This window comes from Tinamus guttatus, unplaced genomic scaffold (genome assembly GCF_059628265.1).
Source record: "Tinamus guttatus ecotype Peru unplaced genomic scaffold, ASM5962826v1 Tinamus_guttatus_pri_ptg000356l, whole genome shotgun sequence".
NCBI lineage: Eukaryota > Metazoa > Chordata > Aves > Tinamiformes > Tinamidae > Tinamus > Tinamus guttatus.
The window spans coordinates 3464584-3482409 of NW_028288890.1; the positions used below are offsets into that span (position 1 = coordinate 3464584).

Consider the following 17826-nt stretch of genomic DNA (forward strand, 5'->3'; position numbering starts at 1 on the left):
TGACTTCTGGCTCATCAGATAAAACCTCATCCTTATCACTTGTACAAGTTTCCTATCTAGCTCGGTGGTTCATTTTGCCTTTCCTTCTGGGCGTTTGCGACTTGTTCACAGCCTGCCGAGATGCTGCTTTCATTTTCTTCTGTGTCATAGAGGGGGTTAGACCAGCGCCTTGCTTTTGTGCGGAGCTGATACCATCACTGTGACCTCTTTGTGTTTCCTCTTAGATATTCCATGGGGAGCTTCTTTCGTGCTGTGTGTCGTCCATGAGTGCTGGTATCGCAGCTCGTTGCAGTGTCATCTGAGACTCGGGGAGCTGGTTGCAGCCATGGGGGACTCTTCTGCTGACACTTTGGATGCAAACACATGCAAAGACCCACAGACCGACCTGGCAGAGCGGGTGGCAGCCATAGAAGTGGCTGCTGGCTCAGACAGAGGTGACCCCAATGGTGAAGACACCACTGAGGAAAACGATACCGTTTTTTCTGATAACATAAAAGATATCCAAAGAAATGGAGTCAACAGTGACTCAGGAATGAATGAATGCCTCCCTTCCCAAGGGCCTGAAGATGCTCACTGGCGGCACGTTCCCAAGAGACCTCCTAATAGACCTGTCCTATCAAGTAGGAAGCTGTCTCTCCAGGAAAGACCAACAGGAAGCTATTTGGCTTCTAGCAACACTTCAAGTTATGGCCCGTATGCCACTGGGCCGTCGCCACGTATAATGAGACGACCAACAATAGAGTCGAATCGGGTCTCCATCTCAGATGCAGAGGTAGGCTTGTTCTCCCCTGTAATCACGGTTGTTGGGGGTTCTTTAGCCTTTTGAAGACAGTAAACCTGAAAGCGCTGTTCTTTCGAAGAGTGATGGTGGGGAAATTCCTGGAAACAGTAGTCACTTAAAGCTTATATGAACTTGGAGTGGGTGGACACCTTTACATCCAACACCAAAACCACTGCTGGGCATTGTCCAGGCCTGATACAGCCCTTCAGCCTTCACCTACCTGGCATCAGCCTGGCAAGGGGCTGAAGGCTCCGTGTGTGCTTCGGCTGGCTGTATAACTATAGCACGCACATGGTCTACTTGAGGAAAGGGCTGTGGACAAGTGGATTTGCGCTCTGTGTCCCTGCAGCGTGTGCCCTTTGGGGGTTTTAGCAGCTCCAGCAGCTTTGTTGCTGGCATTTATGGATTTAAGCTTCTGGAGATTATGCATCTCCTATTGTGTTTTGCCATTATTAAAGCACGATTTAATTATATAAAGAGCTTAAACGCACCGATGTTTCCCTACTCTTCTCAGTACTTTCTTTAAAGCAGATATATGGGTTTGTAGAAGCCATGAGGGCTGAGGGCCTTGGTCCTCCCCTCCTTCAGATGTCCTGTCTTGGGGCTGCTGCCCCGGTGCCACAGCTGGGGTCACCCCTGCCCCAGCAGTGTCACACGCAGGGTGACCTGGACCCAAACATCTGTGTGGCTCAGTGCTTCCCTCCGGAGACGTACGTGGTCCTCCCCTTGTCCATGGGAGAGGAAGGATGCTGTGCAAACGGTGCTCTGGGAATTCCTGTGAGTCCCTTTAGCGGTGAGTTAAGGTCATGGTGGTCCTGCTTACTTATAAGATAAAGTAAGGCTTGTTAGAGATGGGATGGCTTCATGGTGAGAGTTTGGTCCCCCGGGGATAAAATAACCCCATGGTGATGAGTACAGTCATGGTGTACATAGCAGCAGTTGTGGTTGTGTTTCTGCAGGCTGGTAAATCACTCTGACAAAATCCCCCATCAGTCATGGCATTGCCCCAGGCCTCTCTGCAAACGACTTTGAAGCACCTTTTCTAGACAAATAACCCATCTGTACTCAAATCCGAGTACTCATGTGCTCAAAGCCCTCCTAAAGCTGCTCCTTTCTCCTTGCATTGAGTACCTGGCACTGTCAGTGTGTGCCTTTCCTGCAGCAGTGCATCCATCACTCCATCTGGCAGTGCTACCGAAGGAAATTGAAGTCTCTGCAGAAGTGAAGTTCACAAGCACTTCTACTTTATCAGTGGTACATGAGCCAGTGGCATCGCTTGGAAGCCACGTGGATGGGACAACTGCAGAGCCAAGTTTCCAGCGTTACGTCCGTATCGATGAGACTAGGCCTGGGCTCTTGTTCCGCCATCTCCAAACCTTTTAGGCAATCAAGAAAGATGCCACTTGGAGAATGGAATCCCTGGTGAAGTTGTTCCAGCTCCCTATCTTTCTGATTGGATTTCTCCCCCTTCTTCTGTGTAGCACCTTCTGCACCCTCGCAAACAGGACATCGTGTTTCTTGGCTAGAGCAGTGGCCTCATTTGCTGACAGCTTTTCATTAAGGATCATGCTGAGGTTCTCCACTCCATGTTTATCAGCAGCAGCAAATACTTTGCACGATGAAATCAAGAGGATTCAGGAATGTTATCTTTTAGTAGCACTTGGCCCAGCGATAGCTGTTTCTCCCCAGTAAACTCTCCTACTTCTTTCAGGAGAAGCAAATAATAACATAACGAGTCTGCTGGCCTCAATGCACGGGCCTCTCTGCAAGAAGTGGGGAAAAGAAAGGATAAAAAGGATTATAAACGTATAATCTTTGGTTTTGGTTGTGTTGCCCTTGAGTGCTCGGAGCCTCACAAAGTCTCAGCTTTCACCAGTTGTTGTTTGACTGAAGAGCGATGTTGGTGGGAATTGGATACTGCAGACCTGGACCTGTGGGGCAGCCTCGTCCTGGCATTGCCTTCCCTTGGGCCTGTCCTTGGTTTTGATCCCACATCCCATTCCATTTATTATCCCTTTGCTTTGTATTTCTGTAACTCTGCCCTATCTTGGCTACGCAGAATGATTGGATGGGCAAAACTGTCCAGGAGGGCTGAGCATCTCTTGTAGGATGTATTAGCCCCAGGGGATTGGAATTGGGCTGGAAGGGTCTGCATAGACCTGGAGGGGAGAAAAAAGGGGAAAAAGGCAGTATCTTCTAACCAGGGATAAGAGGTGCTGTGGGAAGGTGGCAGTGTCAATAGTGTCATTGCCCAGACATGCGGAGCAGGCACAGACCTTCTCATTCGTGCTAAATATAAAGACTTCGTAAGAGGATTTGCCCAGCTGGGTGGATTATGTCCCTCAAGAAGGACCCTGCTCTGATGGGAGAGGGGAAAGAGACTGCTGTGTCTGTGGGGACAGTCTCCAGTCTGCTGTGGGCACACGGGGCTGGCGAGGGGCAGCGTGACAGGACCCGGCGGCAGGAACCTTCTCTCCTGCCTCATTTGCAAAATTTACTGCGATGCAAAGCACAGCCTGCGGCAGGAGCAAATCTGCTGACGTGGCGTTTTTGCAGGGAATTTGTCCTTCCTGCATCTGTAGCCTGGGTTTTCCTACGCTTGGATGCTCCCTGCTCCTCTGGGGGAGCATTGCAGGGTTTTCCCCATTCCTCCTCTCCTCCCTGCTGTTTTGCAGGGCTGTGCATGGTGTGAGGCTGGTCGGGGAAGGATGGGCAGCCCCAAACCCCTCACGCCACAGTTAAAGACTCACTTAACCATAACGTTAACCCGTGCGCTTGCACTTTACAGACTGGAAATCAAAGGGTCTCTTCACCTTTCCTAATCCCCTGTGTGCCTGGTGATGTTTGCAGAGTTTAAAGTAAAATGGAGATAATTGTTACTTATATCCATATGTACTGCTGCTTTGAAATCTCTCCTTATTTAAGATGTTTATTGGTTCCTTGATAACAAAAAATAAGGTATTAAACCCTAGTTCTGTTCTGTAAGATTCAGGGAGGTTTTCCTCTCCAACCATTCTGATGCTTTACGGTTTCTTCTGCTGCGTCGCAGTCATTCTGCTGCTCGTAGTGTTGATGGATGGGTTTTTGCCTTTGGAAAGATATTCCACGCTGTGCTAGCAGCAGAGTTAATGTGCTTCTGCGGCTGCATTACTCACAGTTGGCTCTTTCTCTCTGTCAGGGCAGTGGAAAAAAGCTTCCTTCGCTGGGAACAAGATCGAGATTTAAATCACTCCTTGTATTCCTGACAAGCCAGTGCTTGCAAACTTAAAAGGTCATAAATTCCCCGTTCCTTTACCCTCCTTCGCTGAGAAGGCTCGTGTTGGGGGAAGTAGCTAAGTTGTTGCCCATGTTGGTGCTTTGATGCACCCTGCAATGCAGCAGTTTGATTTTTGCAACAGAGATGCTGTGAGACTGGGGCTATAACACTTAAAACTCTCTTAACAATGGGCCAAGCTTAAATAAGGTTTAGTCGTCTTTTATTTGGCACTTTGCCTCGACTTGGTGCCGATTTGAGCTCCATCATTTCTCCTTCTACCAATCCTCTAATTTTGTTCTCCTCTCGCCCTGCAGGACTGTGTGCAGCTGAACCAGTACAAGCTGCAGAGCGAGATAGGCAAGGTACGTGGCTGGAAACAGTGCGGCTTTAGGAAATAACTTGCATGCGTGCACAGAAACACGGAGAAAATTAGTGTGGCATCCCAAGGCATCTGGATGGCCAACTGGGAAACTGGTGTGTGTTTTGATTTGAGTGGGTGTTTTTGGTTCTTGCCCTATAAGTATGACTAAGCCGTGCTCAAGGTCAAAGCAGAACCGCTTCCTCAGAAGGCTAAGTGTTTCCTCCCCTCCCAAGGTAGATGAGTTGGCTTCCTTTCAAGGTGCTCCTTGCCAAGCTAATGCCTCCGATGCGCTAATGTGAGCTGACAGGGAAAGGAAAGCACAGAAAGAAAAAGCCCAGGGCAAGTGCTGGGTCCCCCATCAGGACTGGTTAAGGTTTTCCATCCATGCCCGAGCTGCTAGGTCAGGTCTAGTTCCGTCACTTCTACTCATGTGCCGGGGAAGGCAGGTGCTTTGGGTGGCGCTTGGCTTGGCTGGTACCGTGTGTGCATCTGTCATCGGGGTCCACTGTCATGGGTGGGCAAAATCCGGGAGGTTTCCTGCCCCTAGGGCTCTTGCCTGGATCCTTGGGGGTTTCCTTCCCCCCCAGCACTCAGCTGACAGGGGCTTGTGCTTGTTTGCAGGGCTCCTACGGCGTCGTGAAGCTGGCCTACAACGAGGATGACGACAAGCACTATGTGAGTGTCACACTGCCTGTGTTTTAGCCACCTACATGTGGGGCTCCCCGTGCCCATTAGGAGCAGGGGGTGGTGACATGCAATGCAGGTGGATTTGCAAGGAGAGGGTCATCATGAACATGCCAGAAACCCACCCAGCTGGAGGGCACAGCCCCCCTTGCGGGATGTGACCCCACTCCCAGCACATCTCCCCATGGTCTGAGCTACAGTGCATGGCATTGGGGTTAACCCAGGGGCAGTCAACAGGAAAACCAACGGCAGCAGTGAAAGCCCAGGGTCGGGTTAGCCTGCTGCGTGCTCGCTAATGCTCGCTTAATCTCCCCCTCTTGTCCTAATCCAGCCAAACCCCCAAGGGCTATAGTGGGGGAGCGTGGCTCCTGCAGCAAGGTGCTCTGCAGGGCCTCAGGGACAGGGCTGACATGCAGCTACACTTGTGGTGTTTTTTTAAATCTTGCTCCGTGTTGAAAAGCAATAACAGGTAGGAGGAGGAAATCAGACTCTTGAGTGCGATTTGGAGCACGGTTCCCGCTTCTGGCCAAAGTGCAGGGCCCAGTGCCAGCTATGCTGAGTTTTGGATCTGTCATAGGATTAGGGAAAACTCCTGAAACAAGGAGAGAAGGAAAAAAGATGGTTACCGCATCTGGAAAAAACATAAAGGGGTTGTATTTGTTTCCTGGCATTTACTTTCTGTGAAAGAGGAGGAGGTGTCTGCACAGCCTTATCCACCGCACTGTGCCCAGCTGCGAATCCCAGGCGCCAGGAGCATCTCGGGGACATGGAGCTTGTGGCACCACACGTGGCCCTGGGCGCCTTGCAAGGACCCTGCGGCTGCGAATGCCCACGAGGCCCTGCCAGGGTCCCTGGGCTCCTGTTTCACTGCCCCATTTGCAGTGAGCAGGAGGGGGAGAAAAAAAGCCCAGTGCTGTTTTGGAGCAGCAGGGGAAAAAGTGAAAGTCAACATTTCCAAGAGGGAAATTGGTCTGGAGTCACTGTGCCAATGGGATTTCATTCTGTGATGTCTCAGGTCATGGTTCCATCCTATTTTCAGTCTCTAAATCAGCTTGCAGGGAAAAGGGGCAATGATGAATATTTGTTATGCAGCTTTCTAAAGCACTTGCATTGTAGTTGTCTCTTTCTTCTTTAATCTGGTTTCCTGAGAAACAAGATTTGTGTGATTGCATGCTCAGACTGTCCGTTTCTAGCTAATGCCCTTGGCACTGAGGGCTGGTTTCTATTGAGTCTCGAGGGGGGAAGTTCCTCAGAAGTTATGACAAGAGACTACTGAATTGAGTGCTGCTACCAAGGAAAACATGGCAGCAGCCAGCCTGAACCCTGCTAGCCCCTGGAGAATCCACACAGCAGAGGGCTGTTACAAATGCTTTTGCTTTGGGTGGCATTCGAGCCCTTCCCAGGTTTGGATCCCTTCTGGCCAAGGTCCCTATGTTAGCAAGTAAGGTGACATCCTACATGCATGGGCGTCTTGGAGAAAAGGATGCTTTGCTGTTGTCAGCAGAAGCAGGATGGGGACTTGAGGGCTCGCCGCCGTGCCCTGAGAGCGTTGTGTCGTGCCAAGCTGGGTTGTCCTCCCGGTTACACCATGCAAATCCAGAAGGTTTCACCAGGCTGGTACCAAAAATAACAGTCATTTGGTGAGCTGTGAGCCTGGCTGGAGAGGTGGGATCCTGGGAGTGTGCCGTGGTCCTGCTGCCAGCACAAACCGCTGGAGAAGGAGCCTGCTGGGATGGTCTTGGTGACCCGTCCCTGCTCTGCGCGGTAGTAACAAGTTGCAGAAGCTGCCTCTGACAGGGTAATGCAAAACGTCACCCATTTGCCTGCGTCTTGCAGGAGTCTTTGGTTATATTTCACAGGGGTTACTCCTGTGCGAATGGTAAATAAGGTGGTTGTTTAAATAGGAGAAACAACCCAGTGTAAGGGGAAGGAGAGAGTGACCGTCCCCACCCTCAGAGCACAGACTCTATTTTCCGAAGCAAATTGTACCAGGAGGTGGTTGCTTATGGAGTATTTATCTGCCGGGCTGCTTCAGGGTGTTAGAGTAGCCCTCAGAAAGGGGGCCTGTAGCACCCATCATGAACAAGGAAACATCTTCCCTAGGTTGAGGGCAGAGCTGAGCATATCCCTAATGCCCAGTGTACTCCAAGGTCACAGCAATGCCACAGTTTTAACACCACTTTTTCTTTCTTTCGCTAGGCTATGAAAGTCCTCTCCAAAAAGAAGCTCTTGAAACAGTATGGATTTCCACGTGGGTATCTCGTGCCAGAGGTGCTGTGCTGAGCCAGGCAAATATCCCCGTAGGAACATTGCCCACGTACAGGCTGCGGCACGCGGCCTCCTTTGAAAGCCGCCCGCGGAGCTGGGGGCGCGTTAAAGCGCCGTGGGTATCGAAAGGACAGGCACTAACACGGGGAAATTCAAAGTACTTGGTAATTAAGTTCCCAGCTTTGATTTGCTGAGTCTCTTTGAAGTGCTCTCTCTTTCCTGCCCACTATCTGTGAAACCTAATTAAATGCTGGAAGTTAGGCAGGGTAGACCCCCTTCTTCTCCTGAGGTCATTTCTACCCCTCAAATGGCACCTGGCCCTGGTGGCAGGGACATGGGAGATGGCCAGGCTAGAAGCCATCAGAAGCTGCCCTGGGCTTGGAACACTCTGCTCAGGGTGGAGACTGAGCACTTTGGCATGGTGAGAAGGGGATGAGAAGGAGGAATCTCACAGGGACTCTGGCTCTGCCGCCTCTTTCTTGGAGTCTTGGATCTCCAGTGTTGTGAGTTCAGGAGTTAGTAAGAGCCTTGAAGTCAGACTCGGAGTGCTGTGAGGATGGAGAAGGTCAGGGTGCCGTGTCCAGGTGCTTCCCGGCACTCGGGGTCAGGCTCCAGAGGCTGTGGGCCTGCTCCTTGCCCAGATAGTAGCCATCTGCTCCTGCATGCCGGGTGCTATAGAGAAGGAAGCTCTCCCCCATCCTATGTTGTTGTGGTTGCAGGTCGACCTCCTCCTAGAGGGTCAAAATCAGCCTCCGGAGAGCAGCCAAAGCCGATGGCACCATTAGACAGAGTCTATCAGGAAATAGCCATCTTAAAGAAGCTGGACCATGTCAACATCGTTAAACTGATTGAGGTGAGGCAAGGAAGGAGATGGGTGCCATAACCATGAATGAAACGTAATAGGAGCTGGGAGACCCTAGAGATCCTAAAGATATCTAAAATTGCAGCCTACGTGCTCGCTCTGAGGGCATCACGCTTCCTGTGGGCTGTGCAGGAGGGTGTGCAGATGGGGAGTGGGGTTGATCCATGTGTGTCCATGAGTGTCTCCACCCCAAACTCCACTGAAGTTAATCTCATCTATATTACAAGAGGTTGCTCAGCTGGCCTCGCTTCAGCCAAAATTGGTTTAAAACCAGGAATTCAGCTTCGAGGCTGGTAACCCCAAGCAGGGCCATAAATCACATGTGACGAGCAGATGTGCTTGCCCTGCTCCTGAGGATGGTGGCCCTGTGAGAAGGCAGCAGCTGGGTGCACGGGTGGCTTTGATCCCTGAAGCTTTTGCCTAGACAAGGCCCGGGACAGTGCACAGGTGCTTGGCTTCAGAACCATTTTCAGCGGGTTGGGTTTGGATGAAAAGTGCTGTTATTTGTTATTATGAAAAGTGCTGTAGCAGTTTGTCCAAATAGTCAGACGCTTAGGTTTCTCTGGAGACAGGAAGTCATTCTGCAGGCTCTGCAGCTCAACACAGCATACAGGGAGCTGCAAAATGTGTTTTTGATGAAAAAATGTCTTTTTCTCTCCTTCTCTTCCCTCTCCCCTTATCTCTGTTATCACAGGTCCTTGATGATCCTGCAGAGGACAACTTGTACATGGGTGAGTGAGTCATTATCTACCAACAGAACCTTAGGGTTTCTCCTCCTGGTGTGAAGCTGCTCTCTGAACTTCTCCTGTAGCCTATGGATAGAGGTGGTGATCCACAGTCATGGAGAGGAGCCCCTAGTGACATCTCTGAACGTGTTAACCTTCCTGCTAAGCTGTGGACTTCTCAAGACAGCGGTGCTGTTGTGTTGGGCATCTTGGCCCAGAGCTACTGCTGCATGTCCACCATGGAGGTCACAGGTGACCTCCTTCACGTGGAGAGTGGGGAATAGCCACCACTCTCGTCTTCCTCCTGCACAAGTCTTGAGGTGCCAGCTGTGGTCCAGTGCTAGATTTGGGCAAAATCTGGAGGTTCAGGCTTTGGAGGCACTGAGACGGACTGGAGGAGGGAGCATCCAACCCCCCTACATCTGCATTGCCTCTGATGTTTCTTGTTCAGATGGGCTCAAAGGCTGCACTGCTTCTCCTGCTGTAGCTACAGGATGCTTTTGAAGCTGTCTGCAGACCAGGGCTCCTGCAGCATCTCTCTTGGCATTGGCAGTGTGGCAAAAATCTCATAGGCAGCCACGTCGTGGCCGTACTGAGCAGGGCAGCAGCGTGTCAGCAGGAGCTGCAGTTTAGCTGCCAATTGAGCCCCTGCTGTCTCTTCACTCGGAGTTGGTGGGAGGCAGGGATGTGTGTGTTCCTCGCTAAAGAGAACAACATTCTCATTTTTCATCCCCCGGTACCCACATCACAGGGAAGGGAAAGAAGCAAGCGGAGAGGGATTGATTTTGCACTGGTGGGAGAAGTTGTTTTTCTGTAGGTGCTAAAAATGCCCCCAAGTCCAGTTCTCTGACTCATGCAGACTCTAATTTCCTTCTCTTGCAGTGTTTGACCTGCTGAGGAAAGGGTGAGTAGCCCCGCTGGGATCTCGTGTTGAAATTGTTGGTGTTTTTCATTAGGGAGGGAAGGCAGGGGCAGAGAAATGCACAGGGGAGGCGAAGGCCGGGTGCAAGGCCCGGTGCAGCTGAGTCCTTCGCCCCTGCCGCCTCGCAGGGCGCTCGCTGACGCTGCCCCTCGTCCCTCGCAGGCCCGTCATGGAGGTGCCCTGCGAGCAGCCCTTCGGCGAGGAGCAGGCCCGCCTGTACTTCCGAGACATCGTCTTGGGCATCGAGTACTGTGAGTACTGGGAAGCTCCTGGTGCCGGCGGGCGGTCACCCAGGTGTGCAGATCCCCCCTCACCGTGTGTGACAGCCTTAATAGCTAGTTGGATAATCAGTAAAGGACATGGTTTCTTGATGGAGAAAGGCCACAGGTTAAGCAGGAATGCAGAATGGGGCCTGGGTTGGTTAGTGTTTTCCTAAGTGACCAGGGAAAGGATAGAGTGAAATAAGAGAGGTTGATGGTGACATTTAATGTTGGGATAGTCATCATCACAACTGACTGCGATGGCGGGCAGAAAGATCCCATGGTGGTGAGTGGCAGAATGATAAAGTACCAGGTAAAATTCCATGTTGCTGAGTGTGGGGGAATGAGTGAGGGGGAGAAACAACACTAAAAATACATATGTCGTGACAGGCTCTAAATTAGCTCTTCTGGCTCAGACTTTGCTCTGGATGGTTCTTCTGAAAATGCCAGCTGATTGCTTAGTGACAGTCAAGAAGGCTAACAGGATTTGGGGGAGTTCCTGCAAACAGAATAGAAACTAAAACAAAAAATGTTGTTGCGCTTTTATTGGAACCTGTGGTGTGCTCCTAGAGGCATAGGGAATTCTATATGGAAGGATTAGACCAGAACTTTCCAGTTTGGATTTTTTTTATGAGAAGGGGTGGTTTGTGGACTTAACAACACAAGAGCTTGCGGGGAGCAAGTAAGATAATCAGGTAGCATGTTTAAAACAGAAGGAATTACCTTTGTGTAGCATGTAATTAAACAGTGACATTCATTACTGGAGGAGATGGTGAATGCTGGAACTAAATGAGCTCAGAAGTGATTAGACAAATCTGTGGAAGAAGGGAGCATCGAGGATTATTAAATACAAGCATATGGGGAAGTTTCCTGTAGGGCTGCTTAAAGCGGGGAATGGATGTGCTGTGGATGTTGAGTTGGCTTGAAGTTTTTGCCAAAGCAATTGATTCGACAAGAGATATGATACCAGAGGACAGATGGATGAGAGGAGCCAATGTCCGAGTGTTTGACTCTTCTTACACTTGTGGTGCTGTTCCACCTCCTTGTTGACCCTGGATGTGGCAGAGGTGGGTTCTGCAAAACTCACCTTGGTTGGCTTAACACATCTTAGGCACTGTAATTTTTTTTATCAATGTCGGTTATAACTGGTTTATTTTAACATATCCAGGTGCACAGTTATGGTGACGAATCTGAAGGCAGAGCAGTGAGTAGGGAGGACAAGGATCCTTGATGTAGTCTGGTCAATGGAAGGGGTCTTTGGGAGCGAGCAAGTCAGGTCTCCATCCCAGTGTGGATGGGAGGCTTCCAGCTGATTTAACTATTGGAAATACTTGTTTCTCTCCCCAGCCAGAGGAAGTTGTTCAAAATGTGCTTTCAAAGAGCACCTGCAGCCATGTCCTGTAAAAGCACAGTGTCATGCTGCCACAGCGGCGCTGGTTGTGTCTGCCTTCGTCTTGCTGAGTCTCCAACAGCCCCCACCAGCTCTGCAGCCTCTTGTAGCACACGCAAGCCGTTGCTTCCACTGAAAATATTTTTCTGCTTTTGAATGCTCACAGGGAACCAGTCTCTGCAGGGCCTAATGGACCTTGCTGAGGCAGGGGAGGTGGTTTGCAGAGCTCGAGTCCAGCTCCACATTGAAATGCAATGTTAGCGCTTAATCTGTCTGAAATCAGTGGGGAAGCACCAGCCTCCAGGTGTGAATGAAATCGATATTTGCAAATCTGTGACAATGCAGAAGCTTCCAGGTGCTGAAAGCTGCCAAAATCCTTCAGGTCACTGCAGAAAGTCAGTGGAAACATATATATGAATGAGAACAGGAAGCATAAGGCTCTTCAATAGACTCTGAAGGACGCAAAGACTGCGGCTTTTTATATTCTCATTAGCATTCAAATTATAGCAGACCCTGCATTCTTTATCCGAGAGATCCAAGCTTGATTGTGCTGGATGCTGCTGGCGCCTGCATAACAATTCTGGCTCAGAAGAAACTTTTAGGCTAGAATATAGTCAAAAAAGGTGCATATCCCAGGCAGAGGGAATCAAATTGGGCAATAAATGATAGGGTGCCCAAGCACTCCCAACAGCAGCAACAATGGGATGCTTTGTTTTGGGCTACTAAGTAACCACTTATTTTATTAGCGAATGGAAGTTTAAAAAATGGTGTTCTCAGAACTGCTGAGTAAATGCAAGGCAATTATTACGTAATTAGAGGAAAAATGCATCCTTCGTGCACGCTGAAGGAAAAGTGTTGCCAGGCAATCTGCAGATTGCCAGGTGATTTTAATGTAAGCATCCATAATTGTTATGTAATTTGGGAGACTTGATAACCACGCAGCTGCTTTGAGCTTGCGGTAGTCACAACCGTAAACGCGTCGTTGCTGGTTGGGTTTGATTGAGTGAGAAGTTGAGAAGTGGAGCACGGACGGTGTTAATGCAGGGCCGCATGCTGCCCTGGGTGCAGAAGGTACGTGTGAGATGGGATGCAGCAGCCGTAGGCAGATGGGGACGTGGGCTGACCTTTTAGCAGTGGTGGCACCTGGTCCCTGGTGGCTTGGTGTCCATGGTGACGGGGCTGTGCTCGCCGGTGACGCTTGCTGGGGCAGGAATGTCTCCTGCGAGAGGCACTGGGAGGGAGACCGCAGCCACGGTGGTGGCACCAGGAGCTTTCCACACCAGAGAGAGTCCAGCTGAGATACAGCAATGGAGACACTGGGATGGGCCTCCTGGAGAGGAGAGCCCACCTTGTGCAGGAAGCAGGACATGCTGTCACTGTGTTTTATTGACTGCCTTTCTATTTTAATAATTTTAATACCAAGTAGTACACTTGGATACATGCAAGATGTGAGGCTCATTCCTGAAGGAAAAGCAGAGTCTGAGAGCAGACGTGTCCGGGTTGGAGCATCCCTTCTCTGCGTCCAGTGCCATACTCAACCTACGGCCGTTGTTGCAAGGCCACGTTTCCTTCCATCCCTGTGAGTGTATGTTAGGAAAAGCTAGCAGTCCTGGAGCCCCTAAGCCTTACTGATGAGGGCATAGCAGTATTTCAGACTTAAGCTTTATTCTACAGGATGTTTGGCCAAAAATGCTTCAGAATTAGCCGATTCCCTCCCTTCATAAAGACCTGTGGGTTTGCAGAACCAATGCAGAGGTGCTGGTGAGCTTTGCTTTCTGCTTAACTTGTGATGTCTCGGGTGTGATGACATGCGAAATACAGGGTTGACTTTTTGAGGACAGGAAGATTTCCTTCAGAATTGATTTGGCAGTGACTTCTATTTAATAACTGAACGGTGAATTGGTTGGTTGGGAAGATGGGCTTGGCCTTGTGCCAGTTTGCCCTGGTGTTGAGCAACCAGGAGCAGGTTGCATGGAGCAGGAGGAGCGTTGGACTGATGTCTGCCGGCGAGGGAAACTTTCTGTGCTAAGAGCAGATGTTTGGCCCAACAAAAGTCTCCCGACTGCACTGCTGCCTGAGGCTGGGGCCTCTGGAGGCTGAGTGACAGCAATGGCACCACCAGGACAAGGGGCTGACATGGGTTTCCTCGCTGGCCAATAGGCTCTGTTGGTGTTGGAGTTGCCTTTTTAGGTGTCTGAAAACAAACAAACAAAAAGCTTTTGTGTAGCAGCACGTGTTGCTCGTAAGTGATCCATGGGGGCCGTTCACAAGATGCCACCACCATTAAGGCTGGGAGTATGTAGCTGGTGGAGCAGATCAGGCTGATGTGGTTGAGCCTTTTAAGAAATATTTGTTTATTTTGACTTTTGTGGGATTTTTTTTTTTTTAACAACTTTGACCCTTTGCTACTAAACTTTGTACTAGTTTTCTCTGGGACACCCAAGGTCCCCACCCTAACAGCAAGAGCCTGCACCCATCTCACACCAAAGGCCCTGGCCAGGAAAGCGGCTGCTCTTTGGGCTCGTTGTTGTTCTCTTGGGGATCCCAAGGTCATTCCCCAGCCCCTCACCTAAACCCAGGCTGCAGGGGAGCAGAGGGAGGTTCTGATCTTGCCCAGCCTGCGACAACCATCTCCTCTGGCCTCTCTTGGTGGAGCAGAGCGAGCAGGAGTTGCCTCCAAATTGCAGCCCGTGGCTCATGGTGCAGGGGTTGCCTTGGGAGGAGGGTAAAGCTGTGCCACGGCAGCGATGTGAGAGCAATGCTAAGCAGGCTCCGCCGTATGGATTGCTTCTGCCCTGCATAGGAACGGCATCCTGGTTTTAATCAGATATAATTTAGCACCAGGCTCTGTAAACAGCCCAGTGTGGCAGCTCATTGCAAAGTGCTGTGCGTATAGTATTTTTAATGGGGTTTCAACACACTGGTAATAACCTGTGGGGGCTCCAGGATTTTCAGAAGGGGATGCAGTGAAATGAGCCCTTTCCAAAAGGGCCAGGGAACAACCTCATTCCCCTTCTCCCAGCGCTCCTCTCCGCTCCCACATGGTCTTCACTGAATATTTATCCAGGCAGATGCTTCCCAGAGGGTTGCTTCTGAATGACAGGGAAAACCCACTTAATCTCTGAATAGCCGGAGGGATTCAGAAACCCAGAGTGGTTGCAAGATGAGCTACATGTTGTGGAAAAAGCTGGCTCATCCCTCCCAAGACAACAGAGGGACCAAATGATGTGCTTGGCAGGGCTTCACACAAAGCCCTTAAGGATCTGGGAAGCAGAGCAGTTGGAGAGACCCCTGGCAGGGTCATTTGGGGCAGTTAATGTCCCTCTTTTCTCCTTCTTTTTCTCCTTCTCTGGAGATCTTCAAAACCCGCTTGGATGCAGTCCTGTGCCACGTGCTTTAGGTGTCCCTGCGTATGCAGGGGGGTTGGACTAGATGATCTCTAGAGGTCCCTTCCAACCCTAAGCATTCTATGATTCTATGATTCTATGATTCTCTTATGATCCCCATATTTGCAACCTGTGTTTTGGGGGGAGACAGCATCAGGCACAATCTTGAGCAGCTTTCACGCAGCTCCCTGCACGAGAGGCAGCCGATCCCTTCCCAAAGGGAAACATCCCCCGGCTTTCTCTTTGCTCTGCATTACCGTGATGAAATGCCAGCTTGCACCAGCTGAGCAGATGTCTTGGCATAGTTACTGCTGCTGCTGGGCCTCCAGGGCTTATTTACGCATCTAGCCTGGCTACTGTGGTTTTAGCTGACCACAATGCGTGTGGCGTGCACATCTGGCATGCCCTGCACATCTGTCAGGCTCCGAGCACGCGTTTGCTTGCAGCGTCTCTTGATCAGCTCTTGGGAACGGACCTGCTCGCTTACCCCGCAGATGTGTGCGGTGGTAGCGAGTCAGCGAGCCGCGTCGGGCTCTTGCACGGCCTGTTTGAAACCTCTTTGCCAGGCAGCCCTTGCGTGCTGCCCGCATGGGTTGTGGGGAGGTGATCCCAGAGAGCTGCCCGTGGCTGGGGTACCTCTCAATGGGCATCCATTAGCAGTGCCCTAAGCCAAGGAGAAGGCCCTGCCCGGATGCTCTCGAGAAGTGTGACTTTGGCACGCTGGAAAGTTGGCTTTAAAAGAGCCGTTAGGTGACATTGGCTCTTTCTGGGCACTAACGTGCAGGATGGTGAGCGTCCTCAGGCACCATCTTTTGTGGTGACCTGACAGGGAGCATGTTGACCACCTTGGTAGGCAGGATGGATCAGGCCAGTGTTTCTCCTCACCCTGCTGTGCACTTCCTAGGAGATACGTGAAGCGCTCGCGTGGAGGCGTGAGAAGGGACGTGCTCTGTTTGCAGGCCATGGGAAGATGTAAATGGGGCCGGGTGGTCGTGGTGTCCTGGGACAGGGTGGGAAGGCCAGAGAATTTCCTTTCCCCTTTGGTGAAGTCTCTTGGGATTGCTACAATTCTGCCTTTGCTGCCACTTCCTGTTCTGGGGATGGCTTCTGGCCACAGAGGCATCTTTTGCATTGGAAATATCTGCTAATATCCAAGCTGTTGGCTGGCCTTGCTGCTCATCTGCTACTTCTGTCATTTTGCCTAAATGCCTTCTCAGATCAGTTTCAATCCGCATGTCCTTCTACTCCTTTTGATTAGTTTTATGGCACAGCAGTTTTAAAATAAGCCAATGTGAAATTAAGTACTTTATTTGGATCCCACAAACCTTTAATGCCACCAGCTGCCTAGTGACTCAGCTGGTCTGATGAGGCCAAGCCAATCTGCAGGACTGGAATGATTCCCCTATCCCAACAGCTCTGCACTGTACCCCAGGTTGGGCTGTTTCTGGGTTCATGCCTGTTCATCATGTAGTTACCGGTGACGGTTGTATGCTTCCCAGTGTGAAATGTTGTCTCTGCCACACTCCTTACAACGGGCACATTGTAGGGAATGGCTCTTGGCCATGTTGTATTTGCCAGTCTGAGTGGGGTGTGTGAGTCGGCACGGTGTTTTTTTGCAACCTCCTGGAAGGATGTTTGGGGATTTTCTGTGGGTGAGTCGGCTGTTGTTACACACTGCACTCCTGTCCCTTCTGCATTTTAGTGCACTACCAGAAGATCATCCATCGGGACATCAAGCCTTCCAACCTGCTCTTGGGAGATGACGGCCATGTCAAGATAGCTGATTTTGGAGTCAGCAATCAGTTTGAAGGCAACGATGCACAGCTCTCCAGCACGGCGGGGACACCAGCCTTCATGGCACCGGAGGCCATTTCGGACACCGGCAAAAGCTTCAGTGGAAAGGTAGGTCTTTGCTGACAACCAACCAGCCGAGGCACGAGGGGCAGCACCACCCTGGTCTCCTTGGCAGGATGCACCCATGGAAGGGGCTGCTTGCTCATACCCCCTCAGCAGCAGAGACATGGGTGGCAGCAGCACCTGATCCAGTGCCATCCGCCTTCCTGGCCATGCAGCAGATGCTTTTAAGGAGCCCAAACTCAAATGGGCTCTGCACAGTGAAATTCAACATGGAAAATGTTAAATGCGATTAAAAATAAAAGCTCTGAGTCAGTAGGAAAATCTCGCTCACTGAGGCCGTCTCAGAGTTGCTTCTAATTTATTGCCTGCACTTGCTTTCTTTCAGGCGCTCGATGTGTGGGCCATGGGGATCACCCTGTACTGCTTTGTTTATGGGAAGGTAAGCTGCTCCCGGACGCTGCTGCCATGCCTGGGGGGCTGCCTTGCCTCCGTTTTGACCTGTTCCTTTCCAGCAAATGGAAAATATTAGAAATCAAGAACTATTTCCCGCAAGTGCCTCTCTTCCCAAATAGCACTGCAGATGGGAAGAGGTCAACAGTGCCCCCAGATTTGGGGGACACTTGCCCAGATTTAGGCAAGGGATGATTTCTAGCATTGGCCCCTGCACTCGGAGCAGCTTTCAGTGCTGCCAGCCCAGAGGGGCATTGGCAGCACCACCAACAGATTGTCGGGGGTGTCTCCATTGCCTAGATTTAGAAACAAGCCAGATGGAGCGCGTGGAGGGAAGCATAGGTTGGATCCCCAGCCCTGCAGAGCACTTTAGCAGAGCACTTTAGCAAACCAGATTTTGGGAAGCCCTGCCTGAGAAAGTTTAAAAAAAAAAAAAAAAGAGAGAGAGAGGAAATAAAACCAAGCCCAAGGATACACCCTCCTATTCCCCATGTTCCTCTACAGCAATCCTGGTACATTTTGAACCTGTTTAGGTTTTGTACTTTCCCTGGGCCAGGGCCAGGCGGCAGCTGCATCCCACCAGAACAGGAGCTGCTGCCCCAGGTGCTTGCAGGGTCTGTCCCA

General features: G+C 50.8%; 1 protein-coding gene across 2 annotated transcripts in view; it reads left to right on the forward strand.

Annotated features, from left to right (window-relative positions):
• The first annotated feature begins 247 nt into the window (after positions 1–247).
• The window catches only part of CAMKK1 (calcium/calmodulin dependent protein kinase kinase 1), a 28074-nt gene continuing 10495 nt past the window's right edge, over positions 248–17826 (forward strand). For both annotated transcript variants that reach the window (XM_088530120.1, XM_088530121.1), the window contains exons 1-10: positions 248–772; positions 4352–4399; positions 5020–5073; positions 7282–7333; positions 8070–8203; positions 8907–8943; positions 9820–9841; positions 10022–10110; positions 16598–16797; positions 17138–17191. In XM_088530120.1, coding sequence (XP_088386246.1) covers positions 326–772; positions 4352–4399; positions 5020–5073; positions 7282–7333; positions 8070–8203; positions 8907–8943; positions 9820–9841; positions 10022–10110; positions 16598–16797; positions 17138–17191 — 1137 coding nt within the window. In that variant the 5' untranslated portion in view covers positions 248–325. The remainder of the gene's footprint in view (positions 773–4351; positions 4400–5019; positions 5074–7281; positions 7334–8069; positions 8204–8906; positions 8944–9819; positions 9842–10021; positions 10111–16597; positions 16798–17137; positions 17192–17826) is intronic.